The sequence below is a fragment of the Melospiza melodia genome, chromosome 20, assembly GCF_035770615.1.
Source record: "Melospiza melodia melodia isolate bMelMel2 chromosome 20, bMelMel2.pri, whole genome shotgun sequence".
Classification (NCBI taxonomy): domain Eukaryota; kingdom Metazoa; phylum Chordata; class Aves; order Passeriformes; family Passerellidae; genus Melospiza; species Melospiza melodia.
The window spans coordinates 5486922-5509466 of NC_086213.1; the positions used below are offsets into that span (position 1 = coordinate 5486922).

At 62.2% G+C, this 22545-nt stretch overlaps 3 protein-coding genes across 4 annotated transcripts; 2 read left to right on the top strand and 1 right to left on the bottom strand.

Annotated features, from left to right (window-relative positions):
* Positions 1–1044: 1044 nt before the first annotated feature.
* Positions 1045–5380, top strand: PLBD2 (phospholipase B domain containing 2). Its single transcript, XM_063173197.1, has 12 exons — positions 1045–1309; positions 1435–1528; positions 1609–1767; positions 2173–2273; positions 2662–2876; positions 2945–3039; positions 3110–3270; positions 3802–3897; positions 4181–4252; positions 4352–4504; positions 4608–4770; positions 4918–5380. Exons 1-12 carry the CDS (start codon positions 1059–1061, stop codon positions 5083–5085), a joined length of 1728 nt encoding a protein of 575 aa, XP_063029267.1. The 5' UTR covers positions 1045–1058; the 3' UTR covers positions 5086–5380.
* Positions 5381–5804: 424 nt separating this feature from the next.
* Positions 5805–12863, top strand: SDSL (serine dehydratase like). Of its 2 annotated transcripts, none has more exons than XM_063173102.1 (9): positions 5805–6211; positions 6868–7016; positions 7934–8128; positions 8220–8259; positions 8350–8489; positions 8725–8813; positions 9531–9758; positions 9836–9960; positions 10916–12863. In XM_063173102.1, the coding sequence occupies exons 1-9, from the start codon at positions 6124–6126 to the stop codon at positions 11107–11109; spliced, it is 1248 nt and encodes a 415-aa protein (XP_063029172.1). In that variant the 5' UTR covers positions 5805–6123; the 3' UTR covers positions 11110–12863. The 2 variants fall into 2 exon arrangements, with proteins under 2 accessions (XP_063029172.1, XP_063029173.1); XM_063173103.1 differs by lacking the exon at positions 5805–6211 and adding an exon at positions 7582–7736 and having other exon boundaries at positions 6233–7016.
* A 2077-nt stretch (positions 12864–14940) lies between these two features.
* Positions 14941–21314, bottom strand: LHX5 (LIM homeobox 5). Its single transcript, XM_063173104.1, has 5 exons — positions 21066–21314; positions 18887–19110; positions 17489–17766; positions 16313–16478; positions 14941–15308 (listed from the first exon to the last, which is right to left on the bottom strand). Exons 1-5 carry the CDS (start codon positions 21236–21238, stop codon positions 14941–14943), a joined length of 1209 nt encoding a protein of 402 aa, XP_063029174.1. The 5' UTR covers positions 21239–21314.
* Between the last annotated feature and the right edge of the window lie 1231 nt (positions 21315–22545).

A 22545-nucleotide genomic window follows, 5' to 3' on the forward strand; every position in this document is an offset into this window, starting at 1 on the left:
TGCTCCGGGCCGGCCCTCCGAGGCCGGGCAGCCATCCACACACAGCCCACACGGTGAGCCCTGAGAACGGCGGGCTCAGCGCGGGATGTGTCCCGTGTGGGACAGCTCGGCACCGGGCTGCACAGACACAGGGCTGGCGGTCACACACCCCCCGGAGCGACCGGGCTCCTCTCCGCACCGGTGTCCCCAGCTCCAGGACACCCCAGCCTCAGCCGTGCCCCGTGTGCCATGTTCGTGGGGCGCAGGTTGGCCGTCACGGCCGGAGCCACAAGACCCTTATGGGATTCAAAGAATCCATGGGATTTAAAGAACCCGTGGAATTTAAAGAACCCGTGGGATTCGAAGAACTCACAGGACTCAAAGAATCCATTTTCCATTCAAAGGTCCATTTCCCACCCTGGCCCGTTTCCCCCCAAGCAGCGTTCTGCCCTTCCCCCGGAGAGAGGCGGAGGGAATTGCGCAAGACCGGGGCCGCCGCGGCCCTGGGGCCCGAGGGAAGCAGCAGCGCCCCGTGTGTTCCCCTGCCCCGAGCACGGGGACAGGCCGGGCTGGGACAGCTCACACCAGGGGTCCATGTGTGTCCCCCGAAGGCGGGGAGAGGAACCTGCGCGCATCTCCTGAGGGCGTGGGGCTGGGAGAGGCGGGATGGGAGCGGGGCTGTGAGTGTGGGGCTGGGACCGTGGGTATGAGTGTGGGGCCGTGGGTGGCATGGGGGGACGGGGGCGTTGTGGGACAGTCACAGGGGTCCCCACGGCCTCGGAGCGGCTGGGGGCGTGGCCACGCCAGAAGCTCCGCCCCAGGCCCCGCCCTGTGAGATGTTTATACAGAGGTGAGCTGTGGGGCGTGGCCAATGCAACGCCCCGCCCCCAAATCGGGCCACCCTGTTGATACTCCTATGAGGGCGTGGCCACTCTGACGCTCCGCCCCCAATCCAGCCCCGCCTTGCCAATGCAACAGCGCGCAGCGGGGCGTGGTCACAACGAAGCCCCGCCCATTCACACGCGCCCGTGCTGATGGGGCGTGGTCCCTCCCTGGCCCCGCCCCTCGGTGTCCCCGCCATGGCGGCCCCGCGGGCGCTGCTTTTGGCTTCGCTGCTGTCCCCGCTGCTGTCCCCGCTGCTGTCCCCGCTGTTTTCCCCGCTCCTCTCCCCGCTGCTCTCCGCCGTCCCGGCCGGCGCAGCCCCGTCCCCGGTGCCCCGCAATGTCTCCGTGCTGCTGGAGCCCGGCTCCGAGCGGCTGCGCGTCCTCCCCGGCCGCCACCCCGCCGCCGTCGCCTGGGCCAGCCTCGATGACCGCATCCCTCACGTCGGGTATGACCCGGGCCGGACCGGACGGGACGGGGCTGAGCGGGGATGGGGTCGCCTCAGGGGAGCCGTGGTGGGTGGGGTGCCCCGTCCCAGCCGTGCCCGTGACCCCCGTGGCCGTGTCCCCGCAGCTGGGCCTTCCTGGAGGTGGCCACCAACGCCTCGTACAATGACAGCCTGCAGGCCTACGCCGCCGGGCTCGCCGAGGCTGCTGTCACCGAGCAGGTAAGGGGGACCCCTCCAGGAATGTGTGTCCTGGTGGCTCCCGGGCTGTCCCCGGCGGTGACAGCCTGCCCTGTCCCCAGCTGATGTACATGCACTGGATGAACACCATGGTGGGCTACTGCGGCCCCTTCAAGTACGAGAGCGAGTACTGCCAGAAGCTGCGCAGCTACCTGGAGGCCAACCTGGCCTGGATGGAGGAGCAGATGGAGAAAGGGCAGGACACCGAGTACTGGCACCAGGTGAGGATGGGGAGCCCCCACGAGGGGAGCCCCCCTGGGTCCTCCTGGGCCTTTAGCCCAGAGCACAGCTCAGGGCAGTGAGCTGTCCTGGCCCAGCTCCAGGTGGGATGACAGGGACCTGGTCATGCTCCTTCCTGGGGTGAGGAGAGGTGACTCGTGACTTTCTCCTCGCCAGAGCCTCGCATGCTGCAGTTGGGGTACACAGGAGGTGGCTTTGTCACCCTCGGCTATGGGTGCTGAGTCATGACCTTGCTGACAGTGACACTTCCCCCCTGTGCCTCTGCAGCAGCACTGAGACCCAACTGATGTGCTCTGTCCTCTGGGGCAATGAGGGAGCCTGTCCCCCAAAACCTCTCAGCCTGCCTCCTCACAGGAGCCAGTGCCAGCTCTGTCCCCTGTCCCCAGGTGCGCCTGGCCCTGCTGCAGCTGAAGGGGCTGGAGGACAGCTACAACGGGCGCCTGGACTTCCCCAGGGGCAGGATCACCCTGGCACCCTTTGGCTTCCTGTAAGCTCCTTCTCAGAGCTGGGGGAGAGTGGGGGAGGGTTGTCCCGGGGTTTGGAGTGCTGTGGGGACAGTTCCTGCATGTCCAGGAGCAGCCAGTTCTACTCCAGGTCCACCTTTTCTGGGGATTTGTCTTAGGCTGCAGGGGAAAGTTGGAGCTAAGGCAGGTTGTCCTCTTCCCCATGCCATGGGCTGGGTGGTGGGTTCCCCCCACAGCCCCTGCCTCAGTGCTCCCCCTTTCCTCCCTGCTCATGCTACCAGGGTGCTGCCAGCACAAGCGCCTGCCCTGGAGCGTGGTGGAGATGGACAGACGGACAGAGAGCTCTGAGCCAGCTCAGCTCCAGGCCTGGGGCACCCCTCACCTGACATCTTACGCCTTGCTTCCCCCCAGGCTGCTGCAGCTGGGGGGTGACCTGGAGGACCTGGAGTCTGCCCTGAACCGCTCCTCCCCGCAGCGTGTGCTGGGCTCAGGCTCCTGCTCGGCCCTGGTGAAGCTGCTGCCAGGCCAGCGGGACCTGCTGGTGGCCCACGACACCTGGAGCTCCTACCAGGCCATGCTGCGCGTCGTCAAGAAGTACACGCTGCCCTTCCGCGCCTCGGCCGGCGGTGCGTGGGCTGGGCTGGGGGGGCTGCGCCTCACAGCCCCCCTCTGACACTCTGCATCCCCCCTGCAGGCAAATCCCAGATCCCTGGGAGCATCCAGGTGTTCTCCTCCTACCCCGGCACCATCTTCTCCATGGATGACTTCTACATCCTCAGCAGCGGGTTGGTGAGTGGGGCTGCTCCTCCTGCACCTCCCCCCGGCCCTGCTGCCCTCCCCATCGCTCCCTGCCCTGCAGGTCACGCTGGAAACCACCATTGGCAACAACAACCCGGCCCTGTGGAAGTACCTGGAGCCCCGGGGCAGCGTGCTGGAGTGGCTGAGGAACATCGTGGCCAACAGGCTGGCCCGCAGCGGGCCCGAGTGGGCCGCGCTGTTCCGGCGCTTCAACAGCGGCACGTGAGTGGGCTGGGAATGGGGCCTGGAGGGGTGCTGGGGCCTTGGGGAGGCTGATCTACAGCAGGGGTAAAGAATAAAGCAGGGATCTATTAAAAGCCTCAATGGATGCATGTTGGGCAGCACAAGAGCCCAAGCAGGGCTGCACCCAGGATGAACCAAAATGGTCACAAAATGCATGACCGCTCACTTTTTTAAGTTCTGCTCCATTTGCATCTTGGAGTTAATTGTCCACTTACAGCTTTAGGTTATGAAGTGCCATCCTTCTTGTTTTTCTGTCTTCATTCTGCCATTGTTTATGCTCTTGGGCCTGAGATTTGGATCATTTGTCCTTGGTCCCTAGATAGAGAAGGAGTTGTTTTGTCTCCCTACTCTATGAAGAGAGTTCACCATCCCCTGATATGAAGGTCAGAACTACACACTAAAGCAGCACAGAATCTGAAACATAGAAAAGCTAAACCTGAAGGCATCAGTGGGATGGGATGGAGGGTGCCCAGGCTGCCAGAGGGATGCATTCCTTGCTCTCCGTGCCAGGTACAACAACCAGTGGATGGTGGTGGACTACAATGCCTTCACACCGGGCAGTGCAAGCCCACCGCCAGGCGTGCTGACAGTGCTGGAGCAGATCCCGTGAGTGGCTCCATTCCTCCCTGAGCCCTGCTGTCTCCTCTCCATCCCTGTGGGTTTGGGAAAACCAGGGGGTGATGCCTGCCCAGCCCAGTGGGTGGTCACAGGGCAAAAGGGCTGCCTGTGGCTAAATGCTCTGGGGTGCTGGTACTGAGGTGATGGGTGCCCAGCGCCTCTGGCTGGGGTGGGGACCCCCAGTGTGTGTTCCCCCCAGCCCAGCATGCCCCCTCTATCCCCAGTGACTTTTCCCCCTCTGCTCTGACCAGTGCTCTTCCTCCCAGCACAGGGGCCTGGTGGTGGTGGCTGACCAGACAAAGCTGCTGTACCAGCAGGGCTACTGGGCCAGCTACAACGTGCCGTGAGTGCCATCCCTCCCCATGGCCTGCCCTGGAAGGAGGGGCAGCAATGCCCACCTTACACCTCCTTGGTGCCAGCTTGTTGGGCTCCCCCTCCCCAGGTACTTCGAGCAGATCTTCAACACCAGTGGGAACCTGGAGCTGGTGAGGAAATACGGTGACTGGTTCACCTATGACAAGAACCCTCGTGCCCAGATCTTCCGCAGGAACCAGACGCAGGTCCACGACCTGGACTCCATGATCCGCCTGATGCGGTGTGTGCTGGGCACCCCACACCTGGAATTCCCTGAGGAACTTTCCCCAAGGAATTTTCTGTGGTCCATGGGCTTCACTGGGCTCTGTCCCCTCCCTCTGCAGGTCCAACAACTACCTGCAGGACCCCCTGTCGCGGTGCAGGGGCTGTGACCCGCCCCAGAACGCCGAGAACGCCATCTCCGCCCGCTCCGACCTCAACCCTGCCAACGGCACCTACCCCTTCCCCGCCCTGCGCCAGCGCTGCCACGGCGGCATCGACATGAAGGTGTGCCCGCCAGGCAGCCCTGCCCACCCCACAGGGGCTCCTCTGGGGCTGTGCAGCCTGTGCCCAGTGCTGACTCGCTGCCCTGCTCCTCCTGTGCAGCCTGTGCCCAGTGCTGACTCGCTGCCCTGCTCCGTGTCCCCTCTGCAGGTCACCTCCTCGGGCATGGTGCCCACCTTCGGGCTGGTGGCAGTCAGCGGCCCCGCCTGGGATGACGTGCCACCCTTCCGCTGGAGCACGTCCCCGTGCAGCTCCCTGCTCCACATGGGCCACCCCGACCTCTGGACCTTCCCCCCAGTCAAGGTCCACTGGGACTGAGCAGGCGCTGGTCCTGTCTGTCCATCTGTCCTATGGGGGGGTCTCAGCTCTGTGTAACAGGGTCCCCCCCTGTTCTTTCTGCCTCTGGGGGTCCTGGCTGTGCTGCACAAGCCCAGCGTGTCCCCTCCCTGCTGTGGGGCTCTCCAGGCTCTTCCCTGGGTGCTGATGCCTGGTTTGGGGGGGCTCTCCCTGGAAAAGGGGCATCCTCTGGGAGGCTGGGGCTCGCCCCCAGCGTGGACAGGAGGGCGGTGAGCTGGTTTGGCTGTGGTAAATAATAAAGTGCTCTGTGCTGGTGGCTGTGCTTTGCCCTCTGCTGAGGCTCTCTGGTGGCTTTGTTAGGGCTGGGCTCACTCAGGGGTCTTGCCCCCTCCCCATTAACAGGGTGATCTCCTCTGCTGGTGGGAGGGCCTGTGCCCAGGGAGACTTTTGGGGTGCAGATGTCTCTGCTGTGGGATGGGGGAGCCCCAGTCTCACCCCCCAGGAGTGGCAGACCATCCTCATCCTGCCTTTTGTGTTCCTCTCCTCTGGCACCTGTGTGCCCCGTCCCCAAAAGCTGCAAAATCCTCTTAGGCAGCTCCCTTGATCCGCTCTGGCTCGTTAGGAATAACGAGGTCATTACTGGGGGATTAATGAGCTGTGCCTCGGCAGAGCTTTGAAGGCACCGGGTTCCCACCGGGGCTGGGGGCCCTGGGGGCTGCAGGGGGGTGGGAGGGAGCAGCTCTGGGCTGTTGGGGTGCTGGCACCCCAAAAACTGGCATGGGTGCCCTGGGGAAGGTGTGTGTCTGTGCCCTGCTGTGCTGGGACAGATTGCAGGTAAGCCTGTGTCCCCATGGTGGGGGGGCTGCTTTTGGGCTCCCTGTGCCTCAGTTTCCCCAGACATATGGGGAGGTTCCTTCTTGAGCTGCAAACAGGAACAGGCCGTGCTGGAAATGCCACAGTGTTGCTAATTCCCTTTTTTTTGTTTCCTTAAACATGGAAAAACAAACAACAACTTGTTAAAAACTATCCCAGCTGCTGCCACAGCGTCAGCCAGGGACGATGGCCAAGGGAAGTGAGCAGGTGACAGCCTGGCCTGCCCTCCTCATGGCAGGGATGGAGCCAAGGGGAGCAGGACAGGCACAGGGAGGTGGGTATGGGGTTCAAAGGGACCCTGGAGCACCCGGCGCCGAGCTGGCATGTGGGGTGTCCTCCCAAGGGGGTCTCCAGCCTCACCCCTGTGAGCTGGGACAGGCTCCTGCTGCTGTCCCACCCTCATGGGAGTGCCTGCATGAGATGAGGGGGTCACTCCAAAGGCCCCAGAGGAGCTGGAGCTGTGTCCCCCCCGTGCCCTCATTCGGGAAATCGCCCTCATTGCCCTCCTTTGCAGGCCCCTGTGTCCCAAACGCAGCGTGGCTCTGCAGAGGGGCAGAGCTGTGCTCTGTGCTGCTCTCAGGAGCCCAGGGATGTCCTGTTGGCCCCAAAGCTCAGCCCCATGAGGAGCAGGGCAGCCCCAGAGCTCTGTCCCTGCTCTCTGCCTGCCAGCACTGCTGCTCTGGGGAGTTTGCAGCCCAGTTTGGGTCAGGGCACTGAAATCCCATATTGTGTTTTCACTGCTGTGTGCAGAGCTGGGCACAGTGTGGGGCTCCCAGTGCTCCCAGTCTGGCCTGTGTTGGTGCCAGTTCAGTGTCCCTGGCACTGGGGCAGAGCTGGCACACTGTGGGGCTCCCAGTGCTCCCAGTTTGGCCTGTGTTGGTGCCAGTTCAGTGTCCCTCCCTCAGGACTCCTTGTGCCCTCTGCTTCCAGGCTGCTCCAGCTTGCCAAGAACAACAGAGGAGCCTCCTGCGGCTGCGGGGCTGCGGGCCAGGCTGGCCCTTCCTCCAGATCCCACCCTCCTCCTCCTCCTCCTCCTCCTCCCTGCCTGCTGTGCACAGAAGCAGCCCCTCCGAGCAGAGGTAGGACTTTTACCAGGGCTGGGTGACAAGGAGGGGTCCCAGAGGGAGGGAGGGGGCTCTGCCTGCTCTCCCTGGGGGCTGCTGGGCCTTGGGTCTGGGCCAGCCCTGCCTGGGTCACTCGGGACAGCCCCTCCCCAAGGGATCTTTGCCCATGGCGTGCCCACATGGCCAGCTGGATGGGGGGCTCATCCCGGGGGTCTCCCCCAGCTGGAGATGGGAACTTGGGAGAGGATTGAACAGCTGCCATGGGGTGGGGCTTGGCAGGGTGAGCAGAGGGCTGTGATGGCTGTTTGGAGGCAATGAGAGCTGTTTTGGCTGGGGGTTTGAGGTGTGCAGGCTGCCCTGGCTACACCACGGCAAAAATCCTAAAATCTGCTGGTACATGGTTTTTGTGTGGACCAGATAATACCCAGTGCAAACCCTTGAGGGCCCCCAAACTTATCTGTGAGCTGCCTCTCCTCTTCCCCCATCTCCTGGGAGCCCACATCCCGTCCCAGGGCATGTGAGAGCTGGCAGGGCCACACGTGTTTGTCCCCGCGGGTCACCGGCTGTAAAACCCGCCCAGGGCTGAGCAAACAGCGAGCGGCCGGGGCAATGTCCGGGCCCTGCCCCCTGGCTGACTGAGCACGGCCACCTGGGGACACCGGCACGGCCCCTCAGACGTCACCTGTCCCTCTGTGTGTGGGTGAGGACAAGCAGGGACATCTCCCGGGACAGCAGGTAACCCCAGCCTGGGGACAGGCCAAGCTGTGCACCTGGGGACACCGGGGCTGGGGACACCGCCAGGGTGCAGGAGGGGGTGGCACAGCCTGTGCTGGGATCCTCCAGGGAGAGCTGCTGCATCCTAGAGATGGGAGGGGACACTGGGGACAGCCCTTATCGGAGCAGCTGGTGACTCCACCGCCTGTCCCTGGCAGGACATCCCCTGCCAGGCCATGGCAGCCCAGCCGGCCGAGGGCCAGAAGCCCCAGAAGCCCTTCCACATCGTTACACCCGTCCTGGAGAGCCTGTCCCTCTCCAAGGCCGCGGGCACCAAGGTCTTCATGAAGATGGAGAACGTCCAGCCCTCGGGATCCTTCAAGATCCGGGGCATCGGGCACCTGTGCCAGGCCGTGAGTGTGGGCACGGGGGGTGCTGCTGCCCTGGCGGGGGGCACAGTGCGGGCACACAGCCGCCCCCTCCCCTGTTCTCTCCTCCTTTCAGGCTGCCAGGAAGGGCTGCCGCCACTTCGTCTGCTCCTCAGGTAGCGCCGCCCCGAGCCGGGGATGCCCCTGGGGGACGTGGGGATGTGCGGGGGGGCCGAGCCGCGGCTGAGCCGCCTCCCTTTGGGCAGGAGGGAACGCGGGGCTGGCGGCGGCGTTGGCAGCGCGGGAGCTGGCGGTGCCCATCACCGTGGTGGTGCCCAGCAGCAGCGGCCCCACCGCCGTGCACAAGCTGCAGGAGCTGGGCGCCACCGTCGAGGTCTACGGCAAGGTACCCCCAAAACTGGGGTTTAGGGGGGTCCAGAGAGGGCTGAGCCTGACCTCAGCTGCTCATTGGTGCAAGCCCCACCCCAAAATGTCACCTTCCCGCATCCCCTGCAGCACAGCAAGGTCACCCTGGGAGCCCTCACCCGTTCTGGTGTCCCCCAGCCCTGCAGGGACAAGGGACCCACCCGGGGTTCTGAGGGCTCTGTGGAGCCCAGCTGAGCCCCCCTTGCCCTCACCAGGTGTGGGATGATGCCAACAGCAGAGCCCAGGAGCTGGCTAAGACAGAGGGCTGGGTCATCATCCCCCCCTTCGACCACCCCTTGGTGTGGTGAGTGCTGCCAGGGCTCAGCTCCTGTCCCCATCCCTGGGGAGCCCCCGGGCTGCATCCTCAGCTCCTGTCCCCATCCCTGGGAGCCCCCAGGCTGCATCCCCAGCTCCTGTCCCCATCCCCGGGATCCAGGGGAGCCCCCAGGCTGCATCCCCAGCTCCTGTCCCTGTCCCCGGGATCCAGGGGAGCCCCCAGGCTGCATCCCCAGCTCCTGTCCCTGTCCCCATCCCTGGGGAGCCCCCAGGCTGCATCCCCAGCTCGTGTCCCCATCCCAGGACCCAGGGGAGCCCCCAGGCTGCATCCCCAGCTCCTGTCCCCATCCCCGGGATCCAGGGGAGCCCCCAGGCTGCATCCCCAGCTCCTGTCCCTGTCCCCGGGATCCAGGGGAGCCCCCAGGCTGCATCCCCAGCTCCTGTCCCTGTCCCCATCCCTGGGGAGCCCCCAGGCTGCATCCTCAGCTCCTGTCCCCATCCCCGGGATCCAGCAGAGCCCCCAGGCTGCATCCTCAGCTCCTGTCCCCATCCCCGGGATCCAGCAGAGCCCCCAGGCTGCATCCTCAGCTCCTGCCCCCATCCCTGGGAGCCCCCAGGCTGCATCCCCGGCTCCTGTCCCTGTCCCCATCCTTTGGAAGCCCCCAGGCTGCATCCCCAGCTCCTGCCCCCATCCCGGGAGCCAGGGGAGCCCCCGGGCTGGATCCTCCCGTCCCTGCCCCTGCAGGGAGGGTCACGCCAGCCTGGTCCGGGAGCTGAAGGACTCTCTGGAGGACAAGCCAGGCGCCATCGTGGTGGCGGTGGGTGGCGGGGGGCTGCTGGCCGGGGTGGTGGCCGGCCTGCAGCAGGTGGGCTGGCAGGATGTCCCCGTCATCGCCGCCGAGACGCTGGGCGCTCACAGCTTCCACGAGGCGCTCAAGGCCGGCCGGCTCGTCACCCTGCCCGACATCACCAGGTGAGCAGCCGGGCGTGCAGGGAGCTGGCAGGGCTCGGTGGCGTCCTCGCCCTGACCGCATCGTCCCCGTGTCCCAGCGTGGCCACCTGCCTGGGAGCCAAGACGGTGGCGGCGCGGGCGCTGGAATGTGCCCGGGAGTGCCAGGTGATCTCGCAGGTGGTGCGGGACGAGGAGGCCGTGAGGGCTGTGCAGCAGTTCCTGGGTGAGCCGGGTGACAGGGACACTGCTGGGGTGAGGGTGACAGGGACAGCGCCGGGGGCAGGGTGACAGGGACAGTGCTGGGGTCAGGGTGACAGGGGACACCGCTGGGGTCAGGGTGACAGGGACAGCGCCGGGGGCAGGGTGACAAGGGACACCGCTGGGGTGAGGGTGACAGGGACACTGCTGGGGTCAGGGTGACAGGGACAGCGCCGGGGGCAGGGTGACAGGGACAGCGCCAGGGGCAGGGTGACAGGGACACTGCTGGGGTCAGGGTGACAAGGGACACCGCCAGAGCCTGGGGGTGCTGGATTCGGGGTGACAGGGATACAGCCGGGGTCAGGGTGACAAGGACACCTCTGGGCACTGGGGTGAGGGTGACAGGGACATCGCCGGGGTAGGGAGTGACAGGGACACCGCCGGAGCCTGGGGGTTGCTGGGATCAGGGTGACAGGGACTAGGCCGGAGCCTGGGATTGGGGTGACAGGGACTAGGCCGGAGCCTGGGGTCAGGGTGACAGGGACACTGCCGGGCTCTGGGGGTGCTGGGGTGAGGGTGACAGGGACACTGCGGGATGCTGGGGTCAGGGTGACGGGGACATCACTGGGGGCTCTGGGGTCAGGGTGACGGGGACATCACCGGGCGCTGGGGTTGGGGTGACAGGGACACCGCCAGACCCTGGAGACACTGGGCTTGGGGTGACAGGGGCACTGCTGGGCTGCTGAGGTCAGGGTGACAGGGTCACTGCTGGGGTTGGGGTGACAGGGTCACTGCCGGGCTCAGGGTGACAGGGACACCGCCGGACCTGGGGTCAGGGTGACAGGGACACCACTGGGGTTGGGGTGACAGGGTCACTGCCGGGCTCAGGGTGACAGGGACACCGCCAGGCACTGGGGCCGCCGTGTGCCGGCCGAGCTGTCCCTCGCCGTGTGCCGCATGTCCCCGCTGTGTCCCCGCAGACGAGGAGCGGGCGCTGGTGGAGCCGGCGTGCGGAGCCCCCCTGGCCGTGCTGTACTCGGGGCGGCTGCAGCGGCTGCAGAGCGAGGGGCGGCTGCCGAGCCCGCTGCGCCCCGTGCTGCTCGTGGTGTGCGGCGGCAGCAACATCCACACGGGCCGGCTGCGGGCCCTGCAGAGCCAGCTGGGGCTGCACTGACCCCGGGCAGAGCCCGCCTGGCACGCCCGGCTCGCTTTCCTTCCCGAAGAACAGAAATAAAGCTTGGCAACGCGGGGCTCCTCACGCAGCTTTTTACAGCACGCAGCGCCCATGCAGGGAGGGGGAAACTGAGGCACGGGGGTGGTGCCTGTGCTGAGGGGAGACTGGAGCCCCCCACACATCCCATTTTTCCCCTGGGACGTGCCAGGTATTCCCCTGTGTCCCTCTCTCCTCCCTCCCCAGGCTGCAGCTCCCCTCCTCAATTAGCAAACGCTCCCTCTCTGACTAATTACTGTGCTACTGTCTTTATGCATTATTATTGTAATGATTATTAATTATTACAATCCTCTCCCGTTCCTGCCACGTTGGCCGTGGCCAGGCGGGAACGGCGCTCTTGTTAGGGTGGTTTATCCGCGGGAATCCCCGGCCGGGTTCAACACCCGCGGGCTCCGAGGCGCTCTGACATGCGGAGGGGATGTACCCCATCCTAGAGCCCCTAAGATCCCCTTTTTCCCCCATCCCACTCTTTTTCCCGTTCTCCCTTTCCCCCAGGAAAGAGAGAAAGGGATTCTCTCTGTAGCGTTGTGTTTGCCTTTAGCCCTTTGCTGTGGCGCCTCCTGGGGTTCTTTTCGTGTCCTCCCAGCTTTTCTCCCCTTTCCTTCCTCCCATTCCGGGTGATTTTGCTGATTTGCTGGTGCGGTCCCCCTGCTAAGCCTGTGCCCTGTGCTTTGGGCAGGGAGAGAAGCATTTTTCTGCCCCCAGCCCCTCTCATCCTCCTCCCTTTGCAGCAGAAGGGTGCCAGCCCCAGGAGCAGCTCACCCACATCTCCCCACACGTCCTGACCTGAAACCCCTCCCTGCCTCAGCCCCTTGCCCTGCACCTTCCCAGGTGCTCGGTGGAGGCCAAACCCCCATAAATCACAGCTCTGCCACTCCATCGTGAGCAATACCTTATGTAAAAAGGTGTTTCCAGGGAGCACCGGAGGTTGGAGAATCCTATTACGAGGCACACTATTAATTATAGGGAGTCAGCCCAACCTACTCGGGCTATTTTTTATCCCGGGTCCAAAACCTGATTACTTTCCACCTTCTGCAGACCTTCCCCCTTCCCAAAAAAAAAAAAAAAAAAAAAAAAAAAAAAAAAAAAAAAAGGCAAGAAGGTCAGGAAAAGAAAAGAAAAACAAAATGGAATAGCTTTTAAAAGGAATTTATTCCCATTATTCTGTTTGAGGGGGAGTCAGGGCAGTCAGGAGCTCCCCATGGTGATTCCTCAGCACAGAGGGGTCATTGCTGAGGGTGGCACGGGCAGGCTGGAGGGTTTGGGGTGACCCAGCAAGGAGATTTCCCCCTCCTTGCCTTCACCTGGGTGCCGGCTGGGGGCTTTGGATGTGCCTGGGACACCCTCAAGGGTGAGCTGTGTCCCTCTGCAGCTGGGGACAGGCAGGAATCCTGAGTGTGCTGCCTTCCTGTCACCTCTGGGGTGAGGGGGACCCCGGGCTGGGCTCCTGCACCCAGCTCGGAGCTGCCGAGGTGCTCTGTGCCAGGGATTGTTCCTTGGGATCTTCCCTGCTCGCATGGCTGCTCCTGCTGAGTCCCATCCTCTGGGAGCTTGGAGCATCATCCCCATCCCTCCTGCAGCCTCTTCTGTCCAGGTCTCACAGATGGTGTGTCCCAGCAGCCTAAAAACAGCCCTCAGCTCTGTGCCTTGAATTCTGAATTAATAATAAAATAATAATAATAATAATAGTAATAATATCTAGTGTTCATCCAGCGATTCACCATTTTATACTCCTCAAAATGATGCTGTGAGTGGGTTATTTACCAACACATCACCCACCCTGCCCTTATGAAATTCCCCCTTGCCTGCTAACACTGACAGCCTGGGAGTGCTGGAGCAGCCAGCTGTGCTCCTGCCTCAGTTTCCCCGTTCGGGAAAAGGGAGGAGGTGTTTTTCCTGGGGATGGGGGGTGAGGGAACCCCAATGTCTGTGCTGGCCCCAGCTCCTGGCTGAGGGGGCTCAGTGTGGCTCCTTGGCCACCCCGTTATTAACGCCAGTAATGGCACAGGAAGGATAAATTCCAGCACTTGGCTGAACAGAGAAAATATGCAGAGCTGTGGCTGGCTTTCCATAAATCATCGCTGCTCCCTGCTACAACCGAGCCAGGACTTAAAATTCAGGTCAGGAGAGAGGGACTCTGGTAAGCCAGCAAGGGAAGGTAATTTATTCTGTTTATATCGTTTTACTGCAAGACAAGGAGCAGGGGGGGCTGGTGGGAAGGGGGGGGGTGAAAAACTCTGCCATGATTTTGCATTTTAAATATTAGTTCAGAGCTGCAGCCTGCCTGGGACTTTTTATTTTTATATCTCGAGGGATAGAAAGCAGGAGGGAAGGGGAGAGAGCTGTGGTGCTGGGGAGGAGATCCCACAGGGAAAATGGGGCAAAAGCTGCTGCTGGCACTGCTGAACCCCAGCTTGGGGTGTTCCCCATTGGGGCTGCTCTGGGAGGGTTTTGGGTGCCCCCCAGGAGAAGGAAATTGTGCATTGTGCTGTCTGAGCTGGGTAATGTGTCCCTTCCCAGTGCCGGGGAGCTGTGGGACTGGGGGGAACTGGGCAGGGATGGGGATGCAGCAGCATCACCTTGTGCAGGTGCACATCCCTCACCCAGGGCAGCGCTGGGGGAGCCCGGCCAGCGTTCCTCACGGGCTTGTGTTAAAACAAATCCAAATAAAGTAAAATGAAAGGGACCAGGTGACCGAACAGTAGGTAACTAAAAGGTTTTTTATTCACATCGAACAACAAGAGCCATTCACACTAACAGCCTCCGCAAGAGGCAGCGGGGACAGGAAACCCACGACGCTTTCAGAAAACAACTTTTTTTTTTTTCCTTTCCTTTTCCATTCTCCTTCCTTTTATTCCCCCCCTCTCTCTATGCTCTCACCCCCCTCCCCGGCGCCATCCCCTCCCTGCCTTCAAAATAGAAAAAATTCGGAGCCTCCGATGACTAAAGTACAATAAATAATCAGTAAACACAAAAACATACTTTATTTGTTTCTCCTTTATACAAAATAAAGAAACTAGAAGCAAAAACTATAATACATCCTTAAATTGGCGGAGCCTCTGGGAATCGTTGGGGCGGGACTCGGCGTCGAGGCTCGGGTGAAATTTCTGCTGCTGTGCTTGGCTTGGTTTAGTTCGGGGGTTTATTGTTTTGTTTGGGGTTTTATTTTGTTGTTGTTCTGTTTTTTCCTGTTTCTGGTGTCTGTTCCACCACGTGGGAGCCCAATCTCAGCCAGCCACCGGGGCCTGGCCCCGCTCAGCCCCATCGTCCCCACCGCTCCAAAATCCGGCTCCAAACCCACCTTCCCCTCGGGGGTGAAACGGGAACGATAAAAACGAGGCCAGGGAGGGGCCACGGGGGGGTTATTCCTGCTATTCCCCATTCCCCCCCTTTCCTGTGGCGGGGGATAATTAAAAAGGACGCTAATGAGCAGGGGCAGCCCCGCCGCAGCCCCTCCCCGGTGCGGGACCCGTGTCCAGGCGAGTTCAGCTTTGGTCCGAGCGGCGCTGGGCCGGCTCCGGCGGGCTCTGCAGGGCTGGGCACCCCTCACCGCCCCCCAGAAAGCCTCGGGGGGCAGCTGCCGGCAGGGGGGAGGTAGCGGGGTGGCCCCAAGCTCCCGGGGTGCGGGATGGGGAGGGCGGGCGGAGGTGCCGCGATGCGCTCGGGCATCGGCGGGGGAGCCCCTGCTGGGGGCGAGGAGGGGACACGCGTGGGCTGGGGGGACCAGGGGGGCTTTTCCCCCTGCGCACACGCACACGCGTGCCCGGGCCGGGCCTACCACACCGCCGCCTCGCTGAGCTCCGGGTTGGGGTGCGACAGAGCCCCGCTGTAGCCGCTATTGCTGGACATGGAGAAGGGCGGGCTGGGCCCCCCGCTGAAGACCTCGCCAGGAATGGGGTGCAGCGAGCCCGTCATGCCCGGCTCGGGGCTGGGGGTGTCGGGGTGCGAGATCATATCCGTGTACCTTTGGTTTTCTGAGGAGTGGTGTCCGCTTAGGGGGGGCTCCAAGGGTCCCAGGGGTGTGGAGCCGGGTCCTGAGTTCTGAAGGTAGCTGGAGTCGGCCGGGGACTGGGCTTGGGAGGGCGGCCCGTGGGGGAAAAAGTCATAGTTGCCTCCCGGCCCGTAGTAGTCACCTTGGTAATCTGAGGGGAGGGGGAAAAGGGATGGATTTGGTCGCCCGAAATCCCTCTGCGCCCCAAACCCGTGCTGTCCCCTCCAAAACGCTCTGCTGGCTCCCAAACCGGAACCCCAAGGACGGCTGGGATTTAAATCCAACCTGGGAGGAATGAGCCCATCCTAAGAGCTGCACTGCCCATCATCCTCTCTTTGCCCATCCTCTCGTTTACCCTTTCTTTGGGGTGCGGAAGAGCAGCGAATTCGGGCTGGGAGAGGTGAAAGGGCCGAGAAAATGGGCTCAGTTTAGTGCTTAATTAATATGGGAGAAAAAAAAATAATGTGCATATATTTATATATATGTATATAAAAAAGGAATGGGGAAAATCTAGATATAAACAGAGTGAGCAAAAATAAATATAAAGCGGGGAAAATGTATATAATGGGAAAATATATATGTATCTTGGGGAAATTATATATAATAGAAAAAATACATTAATATATATATAATAGGAAAAAATACATTAATATATACATATAATAGGAAAAATACATTAATATATATATATATATTAGGAAAAATACATTTAAAAATACATATAATGTGGAATTAATATATGTGTATTTAAAAATACATATAATGTGGAATTAATATATGTGTTTAAGCAGCTTGGAAGGGATCTGGACACTAACTGCAGGGCAACAAGGGGTGCCTGGAAAGCCGCGGGTCAGATGGGAGGCTTTGAAAGCGCAGATTTTGGGGGGGCTCTGCGGGGCCGCCGGGGCAGCGGGGGCGGCCGGCCCGCACTGACCCTCCATATGCTGCGGGCCCGCGAGGTAATTGCAGCAAATGCGGCCTGAAAGGGGGACAAAAGCCCCGCAGCTGGGGCTTTGTTCGCGGGAGAGGGGCCCCGCAATGCCGGGGGGGCGTGGGGTGCGTGGGGCCGGGCACGCGTGTGAAAGGGGAGAGCGGCGGAGAAGGGGATGGGAGGAACAAAGGACAGGAGGGGACAGGGCAGGGACGGTCCCTCACCTCCGTAGTAGGTGTAGGGCGTGGAGCCGAGCATCTCGGACTCGTCGAGGCGGCCGCCGAGGGGCCGCATCCTGCGGGGGCTGCGGAAGAACGCGTGCCGGCGGGCGCCCAGCGCGCTCAGCTGCTTCATCCGCCGCTCCTTGGACCGACGGTTCTGGAACCACACCTGGGCGAGCAGGGACCCCTCTGGGTCACCATCTTGCACCCACACGGCTTTTCCAACATCTATTTTTATTATTTTTTTTTTAATCAACACCGACCCCCTTTCCTGCTGCTGCTCAAAAAGTACATGGGGACACCGCTAATAACCAGGTTATTTAAAACCCTGCCCCTCCTTCCCGCAGCTGCACACCCTCAGCCTCTCTGCCCCTGCAGCTGGAAAAGGCAGGAGGGGGAAATTTTCCCCGTGGATAAGGGAAAGAAGGGAGGAAACGTGGGAAGGAAAAAGGGGATCTGGATTATGGCAGGAGCAGGCAGAAAGCGGGAGCAGGGGCATGAGCACCGGCGGCAGCAGGCAGGGATTCAGAGCAGCCCGCGGTGAGGATGGGAATAAAAGGGAAAGGGGAGATGTGGCCGCCTCTCCACGGGCATTGCTCCTCCGGAACCGCTCGCCTCAGCAGCCTGGTGGGGCGCCGGGATTATTGTCGGGCTCCCCCGGGGATGGGGCAGCGCGGGGGGACGGGCACAGCGCGCTCCTGCGGGACTCGCGCTCCGCTCCGCCGGGAGCCGGGAATCGCAGCTCCGCTGCCGCCAAAGCCGGAGAGTCCTCCCCTATTAATGCCTCTATTAAAGCCCATTAATCCCTACATTTCCGCAGGGATTTTCTTCACGGGGGCAGCGCGGTGAGGAAGTGCCGGCTGCCTGCAGAGCGCGGGGGATGCAAGGCTGGAGCATCCATCTCCCGGCACGCCGGGGATCCTGTTCGGCCCCGCGTTTCGGGAATGAAACACGTCGTGTTCCATCCCTTCCCACGGCTGGGGGATCCCCGCTCACCCACGAGAGCGTGGGGGGGCTACAGGGCGGGTTTGAGGTGGTGCTGGAAGGGACAAACGGGGTTGGCCCGTTCCCACTGTCACAAACGGGGTTGGCCCGTTCTCACTCCGGAACCGTCCGGGCTCCCCCCGGGACCCCCTGTGCCCCCCCCGGGACCCCCGCCCGTCGGTCTGTCTGTCCCACCTGGATCACTCTCATGTTGAGGCCGGTCTCCTGGGCCAGCTGCTCCCGGATGTGGCGGGTGGGTTTGGGGGTGGCGGCGAAGGCGGCTTTGAGGGTCTCCAGCTGCTTGGCTTTAATGGTGGTGCGGGGCCCCCTCCGCTTGGTGCCCGAGTTCTGCTCCTCGTTCTCGTTGTTGGTGGTCTCCTTGTCCGACGAGGTCGAGTTGTCCGTTTCCTTGGTGTCGTCCTGCATGGGGTCCTGGAGATCCGGGGACAAACTCCTGTCTGTACATGAGGACACTGTAAAGGAGACCCAGAGAGGAAAGGGGGGGGTGGATGACTTCGGGGAGACATTGACCCCCCTCTCCTGTCCCCCTCTGCTTGCCCGGAGAGGGGTTGGGGGGTGCTGGAGAGCACAAGGGGTGCAGACGGCCTCTGCCCCCCTAAAGCATCGCCCGCCAACACCAGCGGGCACCGCTCCAGCCCTGTGGGGGGAGCTGGGCAGGGGGTGCCCCCCGTGCCCGCGCTGCCCGCCGCGCTCCCCCTCTGTCCCCGCGCCGGGAAAAACGCAGCCGGGCCCTGTGGGGGTTCGGGGAGCCCCCCGGTCTCTGTGTCCAGCCTGGCTCAGCCCCCCGCCCCCAGGCCCTGTGTTCCCCCCGGGACCCTCAGCCAGCACCCCCCAAGGCCAAGCTCTACTCGCCTCGCTCACAGCAGCGGCCCCACTGACTGGCGTGGCAGGATCCGGCCCCGGGTGCTGGACGGAGAGAGAGCCCACGGAAGGGGGTGAGCAGGGGCGCCCGGCATGGCTGGGACAGCAGGAGGGGGCCTGGCCCTGCTCTCCTGACGCAGAGACAGCTTCCAAGGAAGTCAAATGGGAGCTTTGCCTCTGGGTGAAAGGAGGCGAAGCATCAGGCCCGCGGCGCGGGGGGAGCGGGCACGTTCTCAGGGGGGCTCCGGGGAGGGAGGGAGGGAGGGAGTGGGGGGCTCCCGGGGCAGCCCTCGGGGGGGGGATCGCGGCTCCCCCCGCCCCGCAGCCCCGCTGGATCGGCAGAGCCGCGGCTGGGGCGGGGAGCGCACCCCACGCGTGTCCGCGTCCCACGGGGGCGTCACCGAGGCTTCCACCCGCTCCGAGCCTTTCACCCCGCATCGCTCCCTCCCCGATGGGCTGCGGGGTGCAGCCCCTCACCCCACAAATGTAGAGAGCCCGATCCGAACATCCTGCCGGGCCGGGGGGCGCCTCCACCGGGAGGTGCGGGCAGCTCGGGGCTTGTGCCCGGCGCTCTCGGCGCTGCCCCTCCCGCCGGTACCGGGGTTACCGGGGCCGGGGTTACCGGGGGTCGGGCCGACCCCTCACCCCACACATCCAAACCTCCTGCCCGGCGGCGAGAACGGAGCGCTGGGCGGGCTGAGCCGCTCGTACCTGAGTTGAGGCTGCCTTCCTTCAAACTGGGAGAGTTCAAATAATCCTCTTTGCAAACAAATTTGTTCTCGTCGATGATATAGAGCTCCTCGCCCGTGGAGAGCTGCTTGTTGCACACCATGCAGGTGAAACAGTTCAGGTGGAACACTTTATTCCGGGCTTTGCGGACGAGGTCGCTGGGAGAGATCCCTTGGGAGCAGCCGGCGCATTTGGTACCAAACCTCCTGGGAAGGGAGAGAAGCGAGAGGAGCTGGAGCCGCGGGCAGGACGGGCTGCGGCGGGGGCTGTGTGTGCGCTCTGCACCGATCCGCCCTCCCCAAACCCCGCTCCTCCAGCACCGGGGGAATCTCCTCCATTGTCCCCACGGAAGATTTGGGGGAACGGGCGAACCGCAGCTGCGGGGCGAGGATGAGGAGAGCCTTCATCCCCGCCAGCCCTGGGGCCGGGCTGCGGGCACAGCGCGGCTTTGGGGTGTCCCCAGGCGCGGGGGACACGCACCAACATCCTCGCACGGGTTTGGCCCCAGAGGGGATGCGTGGGAGGGGAGAGCGGCCGGGGGTCCCCCCGCACTTTGCAGGGCAGGGTTTCGTTCCAGCCGGTGCTTCCCGGGGCTCCGGCCTGAAAATCGCCGAAAATGGGGCTGATCGCGGCCGGAGAGACGGGAAAAGGAGCGGCGGGTGCGGGGATCAGAACAACGGGCGGCGGAGGAGGGAGCTGCGCTCCCCAAAGCGTCCCGTGGTCCCAAATCCCCCATCCGCTCCCCAAGCCGAGAGGGAGTTTTTTCAGGTCGGGAAGAGTGCTTTGTAAATCTCCGGTTTTCCTTTCCTTCCCACAGCGGGTCTGGGTTTAGGTGTGATTTTGTTTTTTTTGGGTTTTTTGGGTTTTTTTCCCAGGTGATTTTACAAAAATAAAAAAAATAAAAGAAAACAAATAATTCCAGGGAATCTGAATCGACTAGGAATCTCCCAAGGAAAAAAAAAAAAAAAAAAAAAAGGAAAAAAAAAGAGACAAAACCAAACAACCAAAACCTGCCACAAACCCCACAAAACAGAACGCAAACCCCCACCAAAAAAAAATACAATAATAAAAAGCAACAAGGACAAAACATAAAACCCACAACAAAATAAAACAACAACAAAAAAATTCCAACAAAGCCCCCCAAACCAACCCAACAAACAAAAAACATAATGCTACGAGAAAAAAAGAAAAAAACAAACAAGGAAAAGAATAAAACCAACCTCCAAAACAAACAAAAACCCTCACAGAAACAAAAATTCCGCCCGCAGAACGGACAGCAGGGGCTGTCCCCGGGGGCTGCCAGGCCCGGGGTGCCCACGCAGGGTCCCCTGTCCCCCTCGGGCCGCGGTGCCCGTGTCGCTGCCGGCCGTGACGGTGATGCAGTGCCAGCATTAGGAGCCATAAGTCACGGCCCCCCCTTTGCCTCGCCGGCCCCGAATCCCCTCCCGGCCTTATCGCGCTCATTAGGGGCGTTTAAGGTGCGGGGTCCCAGGGAGGGGGGATTCGGGCACCGCTTCCAGCGGGGCCTGCGGGGCCGGGGGAGCTGGGGGTGCCAGGCCGGTGCCCGGTGCCACCCCAGTGCCAGACCGGTGCCCGGTGTCACCCCAGTGCCGGGCCGGTGCCCGGTGCCACCCCAGTGCCAGACCGGTGCCCGGTGCCACCCCAGTGCCAGGCCGGTGCCTGGTGTCACCCCAGTGCCGGGCCGGTGCCCGGTGTCACCCCAGTGCCGGACCGGTTCCCGGTGCCACCCCAGTGCCGGGTTGGTGCCCGGTGCCACCCCAGTGCCGGGCCGGTGCCCGGTGCCACCCCAGTGCCGGGCCGGTGCCCGGTGCCACCCCAGTGCCGGGCCGGTGCCCGGTGCCACCCCAGTGCCGGGTTGGTGCCCGGTGCCACCCCAGTGCCGGGCCGGTGCCCGGTGCCACCCCAGTGCCAGGCCGGTGCCCGGTGCCACCCCAAGCCGCGGGACGGGCGGGGGCAGCGGCGGAGATGCGGGGAAAGCTGTGGGGAGATGCGGAGGGGGCGCAGCCTCGCCGCCCCCTCCTCGGGCTGCAGCAGCGGCCGCCGGGTCCCCCCGGGGCTCCCCGGACACACGGACAGGAGGGGACCCCCATGAGCTCCCCAAAACTCCTCTCCCTCCGCTGGGCTGGGGGTGAGGACTCACCTGAAGAAGTCATTTTTGCAGTAGAGTTTCCCTTCCCTGGAGAAGCATTTCTCGGTGAGGTTGCACTTGCACTCGCAGCACTGGACGCATTTGATGTGCCATGCCCTGTCCAAGACGTTCAGCAGGAAGCGGTCCAAAATGGGCCTCTCGCAGCCCGCACAATGCACCATCATAACCTCCGCCGGGGGATGGAGACGCTCGAAAGGAGAAGCCAGCCCCGCGCCGGCACACGGCGGCGGCAAAAAAGGAATAAAAACCAAAAAAACCCAAGAAAAAAAAAAAAAAAACAAAAAAAAAACCAAAAAAAAAAATCCCCCCCTCAAAAAAAAAAAAAAAAAAAAAAAAAAACCAACAAAAAAACCCACAAAAAACAAACAAAAAAAAAGCGGGGGAAAAGAATGGAAAAATAAAATAAAATAGAAAAAAAAAGGCAGGAAAAAATTGAAATTAAATGAAATTCAATGAAAAGAAATAAAATAAATTAAAATAAAGGAGAATAAAAATAAAATGAAAAAAAAAAAACCAAAATAAAATAACACCCGAACGAAATAAACCAAAAACTAACAAAATACAGAAGAAGGAACAACAAAAAATTCAGGGGAGGGCAGCGGGACTGCTGTCAAGTTCTTCCCCCTCTTCTCTCCGGAGCCTCGACGACGGCAGGGAAAAAACGATGCCCCCCCCAAGAATAATCCAAACCACCCCCGAGAAAGAACAACAACAACAACAACGGCACCGAGCAGCCCCCGGAACGGGGCTCGGCGGGTGCGGGCGGAGCGGCCCGGGAGGCGGCGGAGCGGCGGCCGCGCTGCTGCTGCTGCTGCTGGGCTCTGCGGCAGCGGGAGGGGTCCTGCATGAACCCCCCCGAGCAGCCGGCAGCCCCGGTGCCTCGCTGTGCTCCGCCGCCGCCGCGCCGCCACTCTCATGCTGTCCCCATCGCCAGCTTTGTCCCCCGCCTTAGTAATTCGCGCATCCTTATTCAGATTTGGTGACGCCGAGGGCAGCGTCACCCGGGATGCGGCCAATGGCGGCGCGGTAACCATGGTAACCTCTTAATTTATAGCATATCTAAATTGGCTCCAGCCTTGCGCTTGGCACAGAGGGAAAAAAACAACGCGCCTCTATTGTTGAGGGTGGCTTGTACCTGGGCCGCGAAGTGAGTACGCACCTGGCTGGGGGGCCGGGGGGGCAAGGCCGAAAATCCGCTGGCCCGCCGCTTTTTCCTTTAATTTTTATTTTCATTTGCGTTCGTTTCTGTTCGAGGGACACTCGGGGAGGAGTTGCGGGGTCCCGAGTTGCTCGGGGCGACAGCATCACCTGGTTTTTGGGGGGTTTATTTCGTTTCGCGCGAGGGGAAGGGAAGCTTTTGTCTGCAAGAGCAACAAGTGGGAGGAAGAAGAGGTGGGGGATCGATTTGGGCGGGGGAGGGGATGGGGAGGGGTCCGGGGGCTCCCTCCCGCAGCGGAGCGCATGAAAAGTT